Source organism: Neolamprologus multifasciatus, chromosome 4, assembly GCF_963576455.1.
Source record: "Neolamprologus multifasciatus chromosome 4, fNeoMul1.2, whole genome shotgun sequence".
Taxonomy (NCBI): Eukaryota; Metazoa; Chordata; class Actinopteri; order Cichliformes; family Cichlidae; genus Neolamprologus; species Neolamprologus multifasciatus.
The window spans coordinates 23,349,306-23,369,310 of NC_140442.1; the positions used below are offsets into that span (position 1 = coordinate 23,349,306).

General features: G+C 41.2%; 2 protein-coding genes across 2 annotated transcripts; one reads left to right on the plus strand and one right to left on the minus strand.

Moving 5' to 3' along the window:
* The first annotated feature begins 35 nt into the window (after positions 1-35).
* On the plus strand, positions 36-8,111 carry csdc2b (cold shock domain containing C2, RNA binding b). Its single transcript, XM_085156101.1, has 4 exons — positions 36-635; positions 2,112-2,464; positions 3,327-3,449; positions 5,761-8,111. The coding sequence occupies exons 2-4, from the start codon at positions 2,283-2,285 to the stop codon at positions 5,921-5,923; spliced, it is 468 nt and encodes a 155-aa protein (XP_085012227.1). The 5' UTR covers positions 36-635; positions 2,112-2,282; the 3' UTR covers positions 5,924-8,111.
* pmm1 (phosphomannomutase 1) lies at positions 7,976-20,005 on the minus strand. Its single transcript, XM_085156097.1, has 8 exons — positions 19,578-20,005; positions 18,505-18,622; positions 17,589-17,665; positions 17,296-17,387; positions 16,955-17,054; positions 15,358-15,433; positions 13,395-13,510; positions 7,976-12,154 (listed from the first exon to the last, which is right to left on the minus strand). Exons 1-8 carry the CDS (start codon positions 19,659-19,661, stop codon positions 12,032-12,034), a joined length of 786 nt encoding a protein of 261 aa, XP_085012223.1. The 5' UTR covers positions 19,662-20,005; the 3' UTR covers positions 7,976-12,031.

Here is a 20,005-nt window from a genome sequence, read left to right on the forward strand (position 1 = left end):
TTTAAATCCTTCAGTGTAATGGGCAGTAATGGGCAGTGAAGGACAGTCAGATCTGCCCTCTGCACACTTAATGTCAGTCTACACACACAGACGTGTTTATTGTGCAATCAGTGGGCTGTTTCATGTGACAACTGCGTGGTTGATGTTGTGAAACAAGGACAGTCTGCACTGGAAAGGGAGCAGCAGAAATGTTACATATGAACTAAGTCAGCATGTGAATAAGTAGCGTTATGTAGGGTACTAAATAATGTGAACACGAGCTCATTTTTGCATCCTGACCCTGTCAGCAGTCATCAGTATAAATCTATAAATGCAAAGCCGTCAGTAGCAGAGCATAAACGACATACACGGTGAAACCAGCCTTCACCACGCGAGGCTGGCATGGAAGTCAAGGAATGAGGGAAGTCATTTTCTCTCCCACACAAGTCACATCACGGCATCGGAATCTCCGCCAGCTGCGCAGACTCACCAGCAGCCCCCACTCCCCCCGCCTCTCTCTTCGTCACATCAGGGTTTTCCGTCGATCTGCGCGGATTTGGCTTATCTATTTAATTACTCGTTATATAATACGCACTGACTTAAAACACACGCACTCACTCCCTGACCGTCCTCAGCCTACTTACGGAACAGATGCAGTAAGTATCATTTCTGGGAATGCATACGTGTGTAAGTGCCAGCAGAGAGGGTGTGTGTGTCAGTGTGTCTTTGTGCTCGGATCGGGACGTACTGTATTCTTTGCACGCCTGATTGACAGTCAGAGCTGGATCAGAAAAAGACAGGCTTGATGTGTGTTTTCCTGATTGTGTGGAGGATCGGTCGCCTTCCGTCGTCTCTCTGACTGTTGACGAAGCCACTTTTCAGCCTGCTTTTGTTCCAACTTACACAGAGCACACAGCGCTTTATCCGCTTATTTTTTTCGCAGAAATTGCACACTTGCAGGCGTGAGTAGAGGAAAATGTTTCTTGATGCTATGAAAAACGAAAACAAAGGAAACGACAGTTTATCCGGTTGTAAAGTGTATAATAGTGGATTCTCTGAGGACAGACTCCGCAATCAGTCAGGCCTTTCCATCTAAATTATTTTTGCTTGATTCATTTTGTCATTCAGATGTTCTCCAGCTGTTGCATGTGGGTAAAAGTGAAAACTGTCGCTTCATTTATTTCCCCCCTCTGTGATAAACACCTTAAAAGTCACCGATCATTCACGCAGAGGGCTGCTTTTCTTTAAATTGAATTTAATTAATTAATTTGCATGCAGACTGCCACATCAGGTGCTAGTATAAGTGGGCCTTCTATTATGTTAGTCCTCTGGGATTACACTGACGTCACGAACGCGCACTTCGCGGACTTCTGCAGCTGTTTTGACGTCACGTAGCGTGCCTGCATCATCAGATGAGTGGGCGTAAAGAAACACACACACACACACACACACACACACACACACACACACACACACACACACACATATTCTACCCAGCTTATATGAAATATAGGCTATGATGTTAGTTTTCAGGACCATGTTGTTAGTTTTAGTTGAGTAAAATAGATAGATAGATAGGCTGCTTTTGCAGCTGATACTGGTACACTGATACATTGATTGGAAGTGGAATTCAGGTAGCTGTAAGTTGAATGTAATCGATATTTGCAAAGAGACAATCCCAAAATGAGTTTATGCACTTATCCAAACACAGAAACAGCTAAATAATGCTTTTAGTGACTCTTCTTAACCTGAAAGGAAGAACTGAGCTTTAACTGTGTCATCATGTGTCTTATACATCTGCACTATAGGACCTCTGCTAAGGATTTAAAAATGTGAGATGTTGGCATCCAGTTGCATTGCTCATCTTATTAATCTATCAGTGACAAATCTCCCAGCTTTGTGAATCAATATGTGCATAGAGGGCTGCAGATTTATAGTGTATGTATTATTAAGTAACGCAATTTACACTACTTGCTTGCACAATAACTCTTCTCCTTCAGCGATCTATCTATGAAGACATACATTTGGATCTGGTTCTTTGAATTGTTTGTGATTTTTGGCTTCAACCATCAGGCCAAAATATGACAGCTCCTTGATCTCCCTGGTCTCTCTTGCTCTCTGTTTCCTCACAGCTAGTCGTCTTAACAGACCTGAGGCAACAGCGCTGACCTGAATTTCCCCCAGACCTGTTTCCCAAACTGAGGCGGGCTAACAGATACACAGGAAGACAGACAGCAGTGTCAGCAGCTACATCTACAACATCCCCCCACCCCTAAATCGTCCTCTTCTTTATCACATCTGACATGGCGGACCCCAGTCTCACATCGCCCTCTGGGACCCCTCTGCGTTCCCCCAGCAGCTCTGTCACCCTGTCCTTTCCCTTCTTGAGCGAGAGGAGCAGGGTGTGGGAGGAAGGAAGGGAGCAGCCCCTGCCGCGAGAACTGCCCAGCCCACTGCCGACCAAACGCACCCGCACATACTCTGCGTACGTATCATTAGATTATTTACAAAGCAGTGAGAGATGAAAAGTTCTCATGCACTTGCATCTTACTTCAATGTTTCCATCTCTTACTTTAAAAAATAAAAATGCTTGGCTTACATTTAAGAGAATAATCAGAATCAGAGTGACTTTATTTATCCCCAAGAGGCAATTAAGATACTGCTTAAACTTAAGTATGCTTTAACTTAAGTATGCTTAAGTTAGGCATTAAGTTTAGTGTTAAGTGTAATCGATTTTCGAAGGGTCATAAAGAAGTTAATTGCTGGTTAAGCTGCTCGTTGGTGAGGTTTTAGATAGAAAACACATGATAAAGTGATAAAACATAACACTCTGCTAATTAAAGGTATATAAAATAGTTTAATGTAGTTCCACCTTGACTCAATACAGCAGCAACATTAAACTATCTGATCCAACACTGACCGACAGGTTACCCCAGGTTGCTGAGTACTTTTACCTACTACAGAGTAATTTTAAATTGCAGTATTGTTACTCAGAATGTGTCAAGGACTCACACATCGTGGGACGATTATGCCTCAGCAGATGCTCTCGTCTCTGCTGTCGTTGCGCCGTGACGTTGTGAGGCAGTGTGTGTGGGAGCAGATTTCATCAGCACTTCATCTGCTTTTCTCACCTCCTTGTTAAATGCTTCTCTCTGTTATCCCACGCCTCCATTTGTCAGGCTGAAAGAGTGTGACCCATTAAATGTATCGCATAAGCATTGTTCCAAACTGCTTTTTGTCTTGTTTGTTTGATCTCCGCTGGAGGAACAGAACAGCTTTTGGACTATAAAAAGCCTATTTTATTGTTGATGTAAGCGATTTCATTGTCTTCCTCTTTCTGTCCACAGCACTGTGCGCGCTCACTCAGGTCCAGTTTTTAAAGGAGTATGTAAGAACTTCTCCAGGTCACAAGGTCACGGTTTCATCCAACCTTCCCACAGTGGTGAAGACATCTTTGTTCACATCTCAGAGTGAGTGGAAACAAAGCTGAACGCACAGCAGACTAATATGTTGTGCTAGCTGAATAAAAAATAGCGGATCTGCAGTGTCAACTGTACAGGAAGGACAGGAAGAACTGAGCAAACATCTCTGTACTTATTTTCAAATCGAAAGCATTTTTCTCTCTCACTTTATTACTTCTCTTACTCTGAATCCAGGAAAAGCTCATCTGTAGTGATTTTTTAAAATTATTTTTTGACAAGCAATGCGGCAAATGTTAGTAAAGACTCAAACTGATTATGCAGGATGATACTGTTACCCTGGAGCTGTCTTCCAATTTTCTTTCTATGAACGGATGTCGGGACCTTATTGTGTAAAGGGAACAATTCCTTTAAAGAGAGCAGTCTTACATTTTGGAGAGGATTGAGTTGCTTAGATGAAGCGTTTTACTACTCTCATGTCTGTTTGTGAGAGTGGAAGGAGGAGGCATGTAGCTTTCTCTGTCAGTGCACATAAATGTAAAAACAACAGCCACTGTTTTAAATCTTTTTAAGTTACTTGGTAGGGCTCAGAGGAGACGAGAGATCGATGTTAGGCTCTGAATGGAGGGAGAAAAGCTGTTTTCTTCTCCTCTGCGTGCTCTAGCTCCACACTTTAATCATGTGAATGGTTTTGGTATTTTCCCAAATGTCAGCCTATCCCTGTAAGTCGCTGCTTCTTTGGTTCATTGTGCAGTGTGGAGGAAATTTAGACAGAATAGTTAAAATAGAAGAGGCTTCAAATGGTCGTGATTTTCAAACAGGTTCTCACATGTTGTGTGAATAACGCGAAAAAGTTAAAAACAGATTTTCTGTTGTAGTTTTTACATAGGCGGATTGTTAATTGTTGATGGCGCCTCCTGTACAGCTAGGAAATAATCATGTGACCCCCTGCTGATTTTTGAATTTCCTAACTTACACAAAAATGATTTGCATGTGATTGTGTGAAATAAGTCTTTGATCCACTACAAACCTGCAAGAATTCTGGCTCTCACAGATTGGCTGTGTACCTATGTGGCACACAGCTTACAATCAATCAGTTACAGATGTTTATGATCCAAACTCATTATGCACATGTAGCACATCTGTTGACAGTTTCTCCCATTCCAACCTCTCCACTATGATACTCAAAACCAAAGGCCCACCAAGGGACATCAGGGACGAGACAGTAGACCTGCAAAAGAATGGAATAGACTACAAGACCTTGGTCAGAAGGAGACACCTGTCTACATGATTATTGGGAAATGGAAGAAATATAATATCAGTCGCCCTCGATCTGGAGCTTCATGCATGATCTTGCCTTATGGCAGCGTGGACCACAGTAACCAAGAACACGCTGCAATGGACTGAAATCTTGCAAGTCCCTCTGCTCAAGAAGGCACATGTACTTAAGTTTTACAGTGAACATCTAAATAACTCAGAGAAGGACTAGGAGAAAGGATTATGGTTAGGTGAAACCAAAATCTAGCTCCATGGTGGGTCAAGTTTTGGACCCATGTTGGGTCTTGAACTTGACCCGCATGGACAAAGAGAAATACTGAGTATAAGTCAAAGAACACCATCCCCAAAGCCAAGCACAAAGGTGGAGACATTATGCTTTGAGGCTATTTTTCTGCTAAGGGTACAGGACAGGTTCAGTTCGTTCAGGAACTAATAGATGTGGCAATGTACTGCAAAATCTTGGACAAGATCCTCTCTCCCTCAGGCAGAACACTGATGGGTCGTGGGTGGGTCTTCTAACATGACACTGACCCAAAACATACCAACAAAGGAGAGGCTAAAGACGAAACAGTGGAGTGGCCAAACTAGTCTCCAGACTTCAGTCTTATAGAAAATCTGTGGAGGAAGCTGGTGATTTAAGTTGCCAAGCAGCAGCAAAGAAAACTAAAAGATTTAGAGTTTCTGTAAAGAGAAGTAGCAAATCCCTCATGAGATGTGTGCAAACCTGGTGACCGACTATAATAAACGTCCTACCGCTGTGCTAACCAACAAAGATTTCCCCACCACATGTTAGGTCATGTTTTGCTTGAGGATCAAATACTCATTATTACTCAATGACATGCAAATCATTTGATAACTTTCATGTAATCTCTTCTTTTTTTCTGGATTCATTTTGTTGCTTAATTTTCCATTGAATCTACCATATAAATTAGAGACTTTGTTTTTTGTAAGTAAGCAAACGTACAAATTCCGGCGTGGATCAAATAATTATTTCCCTCACTCTGTGTTCCTGTCAGCTTTTATCCTCATTGCAAAGCAAAACGCTCTAATTCTGTTTCAATGTCTTGAATTTTCTACGTTTCAGCATCGAGGGGGAATACGTCCCAGTCGAGGGAGATGAAGTCACATACAAAGTATGCCGGGTCCCACCCAAAAACCTGAAGGTGCAGGCGGTGGAGGTGAAGATCACACACCTCAAGCCAGGAACGAAACATGAGACCTGGTCTGGGCAGATCATCAGCTCGTAGGGAGAGAGCTGTGGGCCTGTTGGGCTGCACTGGACTGGATTTGGTGTGCGCTGAAAGAGGTGCTCTGGGACTGACACTTTTTTTTTTAAAAGTTTTCCTTTCACAGAAAACATGCCCGGTGTTAATAAGAGTCAATAATGAAGTTGTTGTGTCTACCCTACAGAGCTGACATGTCCTGTTCAAAAGTGTCCACTGCTGTCATGAATTTTGTTTGGGATTGTAAACTGACCTGTGAGAGCTTTGAAAGGATGGGTCTGTAAAGGATGAAAAAATAGAAAAGACATCATGCTGTTATATTATTCTGAAAACGGACATAAGTGAGGAGTAAACTGAGGAGAGAAAGTTGAACAACAGGCTAGATTTGGTTTTACTTCCCCTGATAGCAGCTCACCAAAGTTTCAGGGATCACATGTCTGGGTCAGATCACTTATCACAACACACTCACATGTCCAACTTTGAACAGATGAGTAGGAACTTCATATTCAATGTGTTAAAATATTAAAAAAAATATTAAGAGTATTAAGTCTGAAAAGATCTAAAGAAGTTAAAACTGGTTTAGCATTAAAAACCCACAAAAAAAAGCCCTACAAATCTTACAGTAGCTACTTCCATATTTGCACCCATGACAGGACCTCCTTTTTGTTTCAGATCACCATTTTAAGACACACAACTGAGAGGGAAATGTTCTTCTGTGTTATTGTCAATGTTAGAGTAAACTTTTAAATGTTGTCTGTTGTGATGGGAGACCGAGGCAGACAAGATCAAACATTAACATTTCAAAAATATGAAATATATACAGGTTATTGCAAGCGTTTCCTTTAAGAATAACCACCTTTTACTGTATTGTCTCGTTTGTGGTCACTTCATTTTATCGTTCGCTTGTTGGTTTGTTTGTGCGTCTGTATGTCAGACCGCAGGCTTTGTTTTTCAATAATGCAGTTAAAAGTTGCACTTAAGAAACTTTCAATACGAAAACTGCAGCGGTACTCGAGACATTTGTCTTAGTTTGTTTTTAAAAAAAATCCTTTCGTCAAAGGATCTGGAGCCATGGATTACTTGTGTGTACATTTTGTTTTCTATTCATAGAAATATATATGTGTGTGATTTACTGAGTCATTGTGATTGTGAACTGCCAATGCGTTCTCATCCCAGAGCGTCAAATCCTGCTGTTCTCTCAGATGCGGCTTGTGTTGCCAAATTATGCATAAGATGTCCTTTGATGTCTGGACCTCAACACACTGCCTGTGGCATCTGTGCACACTGCAAGTTAATGGTCCTCTTTTAAAGTCCACATGAGGAGGTTGCAGGGATGGTGGTGCTGCAACTCAGAAGATAGTTAGCCAGGATTCGTTTGTTTACTTCCTGTTTGAGAGCTTAACACTTTGAAATGTGGTTTACTTGGTTTTTGCTGGATGATTTTAGTTTTCAGGCCTAATTATTTCACAAAGCAGGAACTCCAGCAACACTTGAGGGAAGATGAACAACTTTAATAATAGACCGACGCGTTTCGGCTTGTGGCCTTCATCATGAAGGGCCTGATGAAGGCCACAAGCCGAAACGCGTCGGTCTATTATTAAAGTTGTTCATCTTCCCTCAAGTGTTGCTGGAGTTCCTGCTTTGTGAATTCTTTTATCCTCTCCATGCACCTTGGAAGCAGGTGAAGTTGTGCCAGAAATTTTTTTTTGCTGCGAGGGCTAATTATTTCACCACTTTCCTTTCACTGTACTAACTAACAAATGCAAAAATGTGAAAAATAAATCCTGAAATATGGGGAAAAATGTGATCCCAAAGGGTTTTTGTAACACACCTAATGTCTAAACCTAAAAGGCCACTGTGTGTGTAATTGGGAGACACCGGTGGCTTTACCAAAACGGGAGTATTAGACGCCATGAGAACGAGAACGGGCTGCAACCAACTTGACTGCAGAGTTGCAGAGCTGGGTGCCAATAGTGCATATTGTCATATTGTTGTTCTTCAGGTTGAAAACTGTACTGTAAATCATTTTATGCGTTCCACTGAGTCTCTGTCTTTCTGTCAGTGTCACTGCCTGAATTTTTTGTTTTTTCATTGTGAAATTTTACTTCATTAATTGGTGTTTTTGTCTTTCTGTAGACGAGCCACCGTTGTGGTAATCCTAGTCATCACTTCTACTGAGCCTTGAAAGAACATTAAAGCAGGTTATGATTCACTTGACTCTTGGAAGGTGTGTCTGTTTTGAAAAATGCTTGACCACTGCAACTCAGGCAGCTTGTGTGGTAGACGGCTTGCAGAGGAAATGGCTGTTTTCTGTGGATGTAGCTGCTGGAGAGTCGTTTTAAACTGTTAAGCTGTTAATATGTATAAGAAATAAGCACTGATAAAAAAATTACATAAGTGAACAAGGAAAAAGGTGATTTTTTCCTTAAACAGTTTATTAGAGACTGATTAATTTTGCTTCTAAAACAATAGAAGTTCTCTTTGAGACCATTTTAAATACGAGTATGTGCTGTATGAGTAACAAGCCTCTATGGTAACTATTTCATGCACAGTTAGTTACATGAAATATAATATTCAATGGTTTAATGGGTTTTTAATTAGAAAAGAAATTATTAAGGTTTGTTTGAGATATATTCAATATAAAACAAAGTATTAACAAGTACAGCCTGATATTATAATCCATCCATTCATCCACCATTCAGTTCAGGGTCGTAGTGGACGGTCAGCCAGTGCAGTGATGATGTTTGCAGCTTGATTGGTGGATAGGACAACTTGAACATGTCCAGTCAGTGGGAGGAAAGCGTGGTGGTCAGGGTGGAAGGCAGGATGTGGATCATGTGCAGGAATAGGGGCTTATCACACCATAATCAGCTGACAACAGTCAAAGAAGTTGACAACAAAGAAGGAGGAAGCGAGAAAAAGAGCTGCAACAAAAAGCATGAATAAAATGACAATCTTGCAGCTCTAAGTCAGAGGCCATCTAGTGACTGGGTGGAGAAAGACAGGTAAAAGGCTGTTTACTGAAGAGCCACTGTCCCAATCTGGCTTTGTTTCTGGATTCAGTCTCAAATTCAACCACAGAGAGGTGAAGCTGGACTTTTTGTCCCTGCAGTGTGAGCACACCCAGGAAAGGAATCGTGACAAGATTACAGAGAAAGTTTTTGTCAGCCTGAAGTGCTTCACATGTAAAATAGCTGAGAAAAACAACAACACCAACAGAGAGCTGAGCTCTGACTGGAGAAATAAGTAGACAAGTGATTCCTGCACACTTTTATTTTCAATAAAGATTTACTGGAAAACACATTCAGGTCCTTAGACAACATATCACACTGAACAGAAAATGAATAAACATTTAATACAGTTCATTTTCATCCATATGTTACCAATCTTACAGTCAGTTTACAGGCTCATATCCAGATGTGCATGTCAGACTACACAACCCCTGTAGTCTTTCAGGTTGAAGGAGTGCTTACAGTCAGAAACAGATATGTTCCATATATGACTTACTAAAATCCACATATTCGCATCAATGATCCATGAAGTACGATGATTTTTTTCAAACCAATAACAGATGTGACTGAAAAATGATGCCAACACATTTTAAACATCATTAAAAGGCATTTTTGAAACACTTTAACCTCCTAAGACCCGAACTCTTCCACAGTATGCATTTTTAATTTCTCTTTGATATTTGGGCAGATTGGGGCCCGATGAATGTAAAAACAAAGAATTACCAGATTTTTTTGTTTTACCTTATTTTTGTTTTTAAGAAAAATAAGAGCCACATATGAGGATATTCGTTTAAAATTTTGATAGAACAGTAGCAGTATAATGTCCTCGTAAGTAAGGACAACCACCTCCAGCTGAACGTCGGCAAGACCAAGGAGCTGGTGGTGGACTTCAGAAGGAGTCAGCACAGAGACTACAAGCCCATTATCGTCAATGGAGCTCCAGTGGAGAGGGTGCAGTCCTTCAAGTATCTTGGTGTCCACATCTCCTCAGACCTGACATGGTTTGCCCACATTCAGGTCCAGACCAAAAAGGCTAGGCAGCGCCTGTATCACCTACGACAACTCAGGAAGTTCAGGGTCTCTCCAAAGATCCTCAGGATTTTCTATAGAGGCGCTGTGGAGAGCATCCTCACACAGAACATGATATCGATGTTTGGGAACAGCTGTGTGAAGGACCAAAAAGCTCTCCAGAGAGTGATCCGTACAGCAGAATGCTGCTGCAGGATTGCTCTCCCATGACACCTACACCAGGAGATGCCGGACTAGAGCAGAGCAGATACTGAAGGACCCGTCCCATCCTGGCAACAAACTGTTCCAACTTCTGCAATCCGGCAGAAGGTTCCGCATCATCCGGGCAAGGACAGAGAGACTCAAGAGGAGCTTCTATCCCCAAGCCATCCGGGCCCTAAACACACACACCCGCCCTCTCACATCATCTATAATTGACTGAGACAGGACTCTCTTCCAAACACTAAACCCAGGCACAATGTACATTCCAAATTTCTTTAATTTTAAATATGTTTATATTGTCTATTCTGTAAAATAGTCAGATGTCTATTCATATTAATGTACAGAATTCACCTGCTTGCTGCTACTACTGCACATTCACCCAATGTATATACTCTCTCTCTCTCTCTCTCTCTCTATATATATATATATAATGTTCTTCCTCTACCCCCCCCCCCCCCCCACCACCACCATTTTTGCACATGTTGAGGAGCGTGTCAAGCTACATTTCACTGTGTGTTATACTTGTATGTATAACATGTGACAAATAAAGAACCTTGAACCTTGAACCTTAAGTGGATATCAGGCCCTTGTAGAGCAAAATTTAGTATTTTGGTCTAAATAACCCAAAATGTGAAGTCCACATATGTGGACGCCAGGTCCTAGGAGGTTAAAGAGGACCTATTATGCTTGTACATGAATGAACACCTCATGCTTCAAACTGCTCTAAAACCTTAGTTTCACTGAATTTTTTCCAATATCGGCTCCATCTACTGATATCCTCAGTACCCAACTCTCTTCTGTTGTTCTCAAACCTTTGGTTTAGGACAAGCAGCCAATCAGAAGAAAGCTTGCATAAGAGGAGAGGAGCTAAAGTGGCTTGTTTCAGACAGAGGACGATCTGCAGAAAGGCTCAATGTAGGATAAATAAAGACTAGTTTGATCAGCATGAGTCAAAGAATAAATATAAGCAGCTGGAAATGAGCCTGAATGTTCCACTTTAAGCAGCTGTTGATGATGTCGTACAACTGGAAAACCATCAGCAGATGCAGTCACGCGTATCACATGCAGGCAAAAGCACAGCTTGTAAGAAAAAGTTTCCATATTGAGCCACATAAGTATAGAGTGACAGTAGCTTAATTCACTGATTACAGTAAATTCACAGAGTCAGAATCTTTAGAGCCTTTCCTTGGATGTGATTTATAAAGCTTTGAGAAGCAGAATGAGAAATGGCAGCAAGCTTCTTTCTGTTAAAGAAGTTAAAACAAAAATCCAATGTTCCTGTGATCACATGGTAAAACAGTCAAACACGTACAGTTCAGACATTAAAAACATCTGGAATGATTCCTCTGTATCCTCGACTTGAGATCTAAAAAAGGCCCTTAATTACGATCTCGTTTTCATAAAAAATCTCATAAAATCACCCGTTTAATGTCAGTATCTCACACTGCTCGCCTCCATCAGCAGAGTTAAAAAACAATACCAATTATTGGCAAAAATTATGTCAGCATTAGTGCAAATCATCAATCTGGAGTCTTACATTTTTAAAAAACTGCATCAAGTGTTACAATCTCTCAACGTGAACGTGATAACACGTCACAGTAACGCGACTCTCCGGTCAGAGCACATCTCCGGGCACAGTCCTCTGCACATGTAACACTTCCCTCGTCAACGTCCCTTCTTTTAAAAAACAAAACAAAAAAACTGCGACTTTCCGAACAGGTGTAACTCATTCACCCCGCTTCAGTCCATTTAAATTTAGTAGAAATATTAAAAACATGGAGAGATCGGTATTGGTACCTTTCATCAGTTTAAAACAGCCTGGGCTCGCCAGCAGACGGCCACAGACTCGTGTTCAGACGGGGCTCGAGGAGAAAGGGGGCAGTTCGGGACATCAGGACTCATGTGGTAAAGCGTCAAAAAAAAGCTCCCGACAGAGCCGAGCTGTGTCCTCTGGAGAGTAGACTGTGAAGCCGATGGTCCGTGGGTCGTTGAAAATTTCATAGTCATTTCCTCCCTGCAGAGAGAAAAGAAAAACCATTAGATTAGTGCCGCCTGGTTTGGCTTGTTTTGTTCTCTCTGAGCAAAACAAACCATAAAAAACAGATAAATCTTCATTTGGCTGAGGCCTGATTATTCTGGGACCTTTGGACTGAGATTGCAAAACAACTGACTGGACACTTAACAAGCAGGAGTCTTTCCAGGGTTTCTCAGAAGTGCAGTTGTTTCTCTTCACATCTAAACCCTTTTACATTCTCATAGAGAAAACTAAGTTATACGCCTTGCGTTATTTCTGTCAAATATGGTAAAAATGAATTTTGATCAAAACTTATCAAACTGATTCAAAGACAGATTTTGGTCCAAATTAACATGATAGCATCAAACAGTTGCTGAAAATTTGTCAGATGGTACGAGGGATGAACATAGTCAGATAGGCTGATGTGTTTAAATGATGCTCAGTTGGTACACACACCATTACATCACCAGCAGCTTGAACCACTGTCATAAGGCAGGATGGATTTCATGCTGTTTATAACAAATCTTCTGCTTCTGTAGCCCGCTTGATATTTTCTATTTTTCTGTGTAAACGCTCACATTAGGCCATCTGACATCAACAACGACGGCACGTTCAAAGTCACTTCTTCCCCATTCTGACCTGTACCTAATGAAGTGTCCAGTACATGTAGAATCTAATGCTATTAATCCAGGAAGTCACTTTGTCAAATTTCTGCACTTCTTCTAGATATGCAATTGCTCATAAATGAAAACATCTAGGAAAAACATAAACAGGCTTACTGAAACTGCAAAACTGCTTGGTGCCAATTAAACATCTTATATAAAAGTGAAAGCAAGTCAGATTTAAACCTTTAGACCAGCATTCTTTCTAATGGCCAGAAGGGGGAGGACTTCTCTGTTAGCTAAAAAAAGTCAGACTGGATAGAAATCATAAACACTTCCCTAGCAAGTGATAGTTTCAAGTTACTTTTAATAGAATAAACATTCATTTTATAAATTATGGTCATCATAGGAAAACAAGAGGTACAACAGGGCCTTACTTAGAGAGTGGTTACACTGTGGCTGATGAGTTGTGACCATGTGAAGAGTTTTTCACAATTGTCTTCAACATGCCAAAGCACAAAATGTGAAAAATGAAAGCCTGACTGGCCAATCAATGAGCTATTTCACAATCACATACAGTTGGGGTGTTGTAGTCTCCAGAACATTCCAGCTTTTTAACCGTTTATGACTGAACTTACATCTGAGGTCTCATTCCCAAAAAAGTAGATGGCATCCAAGCCTTCCCTCTCCAGCACCTCTAAACAGAGTCTCTTGTCCCAGCCCTCTGGGAAAATGTCAAAGCTGATGAGGCCACCTAAGAGGAGATAATGACAAGAAACATGGCTGTCATTATAATGACTCAGACTTTAAATGTACACTGTGTGTTTCGCAAATGATAGCTTCAAAGAATAGCTTGTATTATAAAGTAAAAAAAAATTAACTTTTAGCTTCTTACTGACAACATACAGCAGTGTTTTTCTAGGAACTTTGTTGGCAGAGGAAACACCATACTGGGAAAAGGAATGTGTCCCCAAAACACACTTGTGTACGTTAATCTTTGTCGAAACAGCGCTGAGCACTTTTCTGTGTTTAAAGAGTCACAGAAAAGGGAGCAGAGATATTATCATGGCTGCAGGTGATTTATGTTGCAGTTTTTTTTTTTTAACTCTAAATGTAACAGAAGAAGCTCTGTCGTTGCTCTGTGCTGACTTGAATGACCCCGGTGACATTTAAACTGTGAAATGTGGGTCAAACATCTCGCTCGGAGGCCTTTAGCAGGACCTCTTTCTCTCATCCTTCCCCCATCATACCTTACATTTTTGTGCCGTCTTGTCTTTCAGTTAAAGCCTTTAGAGCTCAAAAACAACAACAAAAGCCGAGAAGCTTCCAACCAATCAGAGCGCTACTTCCCTCACACACCCTCTGTCCTAAACACCTTCAACCTCAGACTTTAAACACGGCAGTTCTTCAGTCACATCTGTAATCAACCCACCCCCCTCGACATGCATGCTTCACCCTCATCAACTGCCCCCAGGTGACTGCTGACACTGCACAGATGTACACATCTGACCTTTATCAAAACTTACTCAACTGCTTCAGCTAAATAGTTATACATCCACCTCTTAATCACCTTCCTCTTTAAACCACAGGCACGATTTAATTGAAGAAAACACAGGGTGTCGTTTACCTCGTGTCAAAGGTTTGTGTGCAGAGTGTCCCTTACATTCTGTACTCTCAATGCAGAATGGATAGAGTGTCACTCAGTTATATAACTCCTATCGCAGAGATCAGCTAATATCAGCAGCCATTCGCAAGAAGATAAACTCTGAGCAAAACAATAATAAATCACCACCGCTGCACATCCTCTGGATTGACTGACCTGTTTCTTTAGGTGTCATTAATAAAACACACACAGCTGCTTTAAACAAAAGAGAATACAACTATATGCTCAGTATCTTGCTATTCATTTATCTGGAGAAGTAAGATCTAATCCCTTCTTTTGCTGCTACATGCCGAGGATGTTCACAAGCAGGTTTGCCGTGGGTAAACAAGGCCAGCTGTCTCGCATGTGGGCAGCCTTCATGCATCACCAGCTGAAGTTCACACCTCACGGAGCACGTAAGCAAACATCAAGTACTTGATTCACAGCAACAGCGAGTGCGTGTAATAGTTAACCAAGGCCTCGGATCAATAGCACAAGGTCCAAGACACTGCATACAGGTGGGAGACAGAGGGGCCTCTTTGTAAACTGAGATAAGACACAGCAGGCAGATAGATGTGGTTTGTCATTAAACTACATGGTATTGAGCTGAATACTGACTTAACTGAACATGAAAACATAAAAACAAAGGCGGTCTTACTGGTCTGACAAACCAGAAGAGTGAGTCGCTTAAAATAGTTCAAAGCCTGAAAGAACCAGTGTTAGGCTGATGATGGTGAACTGATTTGGCTGCTTCAGGTATGAAATAATAGCTGATGTTTTGATGATAACTGAAATGATTACCAAGACAAATAAATTACAATCAGAGTGATAAAGTATCAGTTGCATACTATTTTAATCATTGCTTCAAGAGGTGTGTCCCAGTAATGTCAGCTTTCTTGCATGAAGATTTAGAGAGAGCTTTATTATATTTATCAGTGGGTGTGAAGATGCTTTCTCACCTTTAGTAAACCGTAGTCCTTTTCCAGCAAACTCCTTTTTCAGAGCAGCAACAAATTTCTCTCTGATCTTCTCTCTCTGTGGAGGGAATGACAACCCTGTTAGCTCGATGGCAAAAACAAAGTAAAAGTGCTTTTGCAATGTAAAAGTTTGTCAAGTTCACAGAAACCGCTGCAGTAGCCATGTCATTTTCTCTATGAATACAGCAGAGAATACAGTAATTTAAATGTTAGCAGGTAACTGAAGAGTTAACCTTCGACTTCCTCCACATCGCCTGTCTCTGTGAGCCATCAATGGGCAGCTTGTTAAGCGGTCCTGAAAGCTCGCCATTGTTTAACGTCCTTTGTCTTTGTAACCGAGACAGTAACACGACTTGCTGTAACTCTCAGTGACTGATATTTGATGTTTAATTTTAAGGTTCATGTGTCAGGACATAATAAAATCAATCATCTGGTCCTCCAGCTTCTAAAATTATTTAAATCTAAAGCTAAATCAAATGCAGTGTGTGAAAAACTTAGTGCACCCCATGAGTCAGTAGATTGTAGAAACACTTTTAGCAGCAATAACTCGAAGAGCTGTGGAGGAATTCAGTCCGACTCGTTTTTGCAACATTGATTCAGTTCATTGCGATTTGTGGATATTTGTTTATGCACAGCTCTCTTAGAGTCCCACCACAGCATTTTAATCAAATTGAAGTCTGGCCTTTGATTGCAACACCTTCATTCTTTTCTTTTTCAGACGTTCTGTTGTAGATTTGCTGATGTGCTTGGGATCGTTGCTCTGTTGCATGACCCAATTTGGACCAAGCTTTAGCTTTTAAACAGATGGCTTCGCATTTGAGTCTAGAATACTTTGGTATACAGAGGAGTTAATGGTGAACTCAATATCTGAGTCTAAGTCCTGTGAGTGTAAATCAAAGCTTAATTATCACTGTGCTTGGTAGAAGGATCAGCAGACAGCCAGAGATTGTTTTTTAGACTTAAGGAGGTTGCTGTCCTATTTTTACTCATGCAGAAATACTGATCCCTTATGTTGATCTGAATTAGCAGAGAGCTTTGTCAAGGTAAGCATGTTCAGTGTTGGATGAGTTTTCAGTTCAGCCGATTTAATGCGAGTTTGCTCGGTTAATGTTATCTCTAGAAAGCAGTGCATGTTCACAGTATTCAGTCTTGTTCACAGGTATTCCCAGAATGGCTTCATTTCATTTATAAAATATAAATATTTACCTGTCCTTGTATCTTTATCAGTACAATATTGCCACACAAATTATCATAATGCTATGCTTTATCGATTTTTTCCACCGCCGCTAGTGTTTAATGGTTGGTCTAAGGTGTTCGTGCTGATATGCTGTGTTTGGTTTTGGCCAAACATCTTAATCTTGGTCTCGTCTGTCAAAAGGACTTTGTCCCGGAAGTCAGATGTTATTCAGATGGTTTTTTTTACAATGTTTTATTGCTTTTTTCCCCTTTTTGTGTAGCAAAGAAATGGCAGCTTAACTGCACTGCAGAAGTTTTGCTGCTTCTAAAATGCCTGCAGGGACAATAAATAAATACACTGGTGTTTGCTTCTGAATAAAGTACTTCTGCCAATGCAGTTTACCTTGTCGATTTCAGAAAATTCAATTCGCTCCTCTGGCGTGCAGCTCCGACCGATGGGGGAGATGTTGATCATTCCGTTCCTGAACTCAATAAATGTACCCCTGCGGCAGAAAGGCATTGTCAGGACATAATTCTTGACTTGTGAAAAAAAACTTTAAACATATTGCTATAGCTTCATATTTGATGAGAAATCACAACACAATTGTGTTCTCTTGCTTCAGTGCCTCAGGTCTTTGCTAAAATACCTCACATTCCTGCAAAGCTGGAATTCAGGTTTGTCTTTCTGCCTTAGGTTAAAATAGCTTGAAGCCTAATTCTTGTGAGCTCTTTTTACCATCTCACCTTTTCTTTGGCAGTTTGATGAGTCCCATGTAACTGAGGCAGAAGTTGATCAGGTCCTGCAGCAGCTCCTCCCCGATCTGGTTTTGAATGGCCTGCAGGGAGTAAAATACACGAAAAGACCAGGGTAAACAAATGGAGTAAAACTAAGTTTTACAACATGGTTTATGACAGCAAATTACTTTCTTTATGCTTTTGTGCAATCTTCCTTTCATTACAATTCTACTTGTATTCTTGTTATTGTTATTTTTTGAATCAGGACATAAAAACGTGTATCTGAGTATAGGAGCACTTACATGTTTTGAGAGGAGTTTCCCATCTTTGTACTGCACTGTCCCATTTTCAGCAAACACATAATCAAACTTGTGTATCACTGCAAGAAAAGAGACGGGTCAAACGTACCTAAATGTGCTCATCTATTTCTCTTTAACCTACATACTAAATTTGGAGCAGCTCCTTCGCTAATCTGAAGACATACCTGCTATATTTACCCAACAGCAGATTAAAGCGTATGTAACGCTGGCTAGACGAGTTTAATCCTCCTGACTTTCACACTCACTCTGCGCTAAGACAATGATGAGGAAGCTCTGTAGCTGAGCCTGTGTTAAAGCTGTTTTTATAACTTTAACAGAGGCAAAAGCCAGTAAAACAAAAGCATGCAGAACTGCATAAAAACATGTTAGCTGTATCAAATTTCAAATACGCAACGTTAATATTACCTGTGACATTGTAACACAAAGTAAGTGAAGGTTCACCTTTGGCACACTTGGCAGGGTAAATGAAACTGCCGAGCTCTTTTTAGGCACAATGCAGCTGCATTCCAGCGGTAACCTCATATTGACTGACAGACAGGTTATCAGCCTGCCTGCTGCAGCTGGGCGTGAACTCAGCTGAGAGGCTGCTGGTGCAATGCCCGTGTTACAATGTGTGCTTTGGCTGCTGGTTTGGGGAATCACAAGATCATAAAGTGAAGTGAACAAACATGCAACACACATGAAGTTAATGACTGGCCGAACCAGCTTGCGCTGTTAGCAGGTCTCGCTTTTAGAAGGATGCTTGCTTTAGTTTAATTTGCAGCTTAAATACAAAATTATTTCCAGAATTTATCATAACCTCAGCTCTACTCCCTGCAGCCTGTGTCAGGGCATGTTGGGTGATGGAGCTTGCTGAATCACAAGCGTCTGTGGCTGAGACAGGAAGAGATCTACTCACCATCATCACTCTCCCCAAGCTGCTCTGCAATCTTCGAGTAGTCCGACCCTCCCACGATGCCGATCTTCACCTTCTTACGCAGAGTCTGGAAGAACTCATCCAGCTCCGGGTCGATTTTCTACAAACAGGAAAAACACACTTTAATTATCACTTTATGTTTTAATGACACAAACACACCTAAACACACACACACACACACACATATCGTCATCAACAACAAGCTCTCTATCTTGCAAAGAGGTGTAGTGTCATTTATTTGGAGCAGATTTAAAGTTTCCCAATGTAAGGAGGATAACTCCCCGAACTGCACTCCAAGGAACCACATTATGCAATATCCGGATGCGTCCTGCACACACGCACACACACACACACACACACACCAGTGATCCTGCATGAAACTGAGCATAGAAAGTCAAAGACAAAAGAACAAGAGAGTGTGCATAAATCAAACGCTCCAGATACAAAAATCAAAGGCCCTATTAAACCTTACATAACTGGTAACAAAAATGGTTCTTTTAAATTTCCTGCAATAAGCCAGCTGAGCAATGCATTACCAGATATTCTGCACAGCAACATGTGTACCTTACTGAGAGGCCTTGCAGCTGCATGGCGAAGCCTGCCTTCAGTACCTTATGATAGAAGGACTTTATGATGCACAGTTGATTTTGTGAAAGGTTAAAAACTTTGTAATTAAATTGTAAAAAACACATTGGAGTGAAACCTTCTGGTTGACAGTCATGAGTTTATTGCATCTTAAAGTGCACAGTGTCGCCCTGCACTTTTTTTCTTTTTTTTTTTTTTTGGGGGGGGGGGGGGGGGGGGGGGTCTTTTTCTCCGAGATGCAACTATTCACATCACAGCCCTGTGATCGCCATGGGGCACCATTAATATAACATTGAAGATATACACCCATGTGCATCCCCGCAGACCCGTATGTTCTCTGATGTTCTCTCTACAGTATGGTACCTCTCATCAGAGGTCAATGATGAGGGCAGAAGAGGAGAGAGCTGTCATGAAATCTGATCATAACTAATAACAATAATAATAAGATTATCGATGGGAAGCGAGCTCACCTCTCTCGGTGGCGTCAGAGTGCCGTCCACATCAAACAGGCAGAGGACGTTTCTGTCCGGAGAGAAGCCCCGTGCTTTCTCCATGTCTTCTGCTCCCTCACTGTTCTTATCTAGAAATTTTCAGCAGAAATGCTACTGCAAGGTCCACTCTCGTGTAAAGAGGCGCATAAAAATTTACATAATGGAGAAAAAATGCATCCGCTATCAGCTGCAGTGCAAAAACCAACAAAATAAAATATAAAATGAGCTTCCAGCTTTATAAATAAGGATGATTATCTCTCTCAGTGCGAGGCTCTTCTCTCCCGTATCTTTCTTCTGAGCCGCAGTCCTGCTGGTTTGTTTTGGGTCCGCTCGGCTCAGTGAAGCAGCTCTGCTCGCACTTCAGCACACGCTGCGTGTCGTACGTGTTGGATTTTGATGTTTCTGTT

Excerpts from the sequence above, each read along its gene's own strand:
- csdc2b (XM_085156101.1), top strand. The coding sequence starts at position 2,283 with ATGGCGGACCCCAGTCTCACATCGCCCTCTGGGACCCCTCTGCGTTCC. Across the intron at positions 2,465-3,326 it reads CGCACCCGCACATACTCTGC|CACTGTGCGCGCTCACTCAG; the intron begins GTACGTATCATT and ends TTCTGTCCACAG. Across the intron at positions 3,450-5,760 it reads ATCTTTGTTCACATCTCAGA|CATCGAGGGGGAATACGTCC; the intron begins GTGAGTGGAAAC and ends TCTACGTTTCAG.
- pmm1 (XM_085156097.1), bottom strand. The coding sequence starts at position 19,661 with ATGGAGAAAGCACGGGGCTTCTCTCCGGACAGAAACGTCCTCTGCCTG. Across the intron at positions 17,388-17,588 it reads GGAAACTCCTCTCAAAACAT|GCCATTCAAAACCAGATCGG; the intron begins GTAAGTGCTCCT and ends TACTCCCTGCAG. Across the intron at positions 13,511-15,357 it reads AGGACTACGGTTTACTAAAG|GTGGCCTCATCAGCTTTGAC; the intron begins GTGAGAAAGCAT and ends ATCTCCTCTTAG.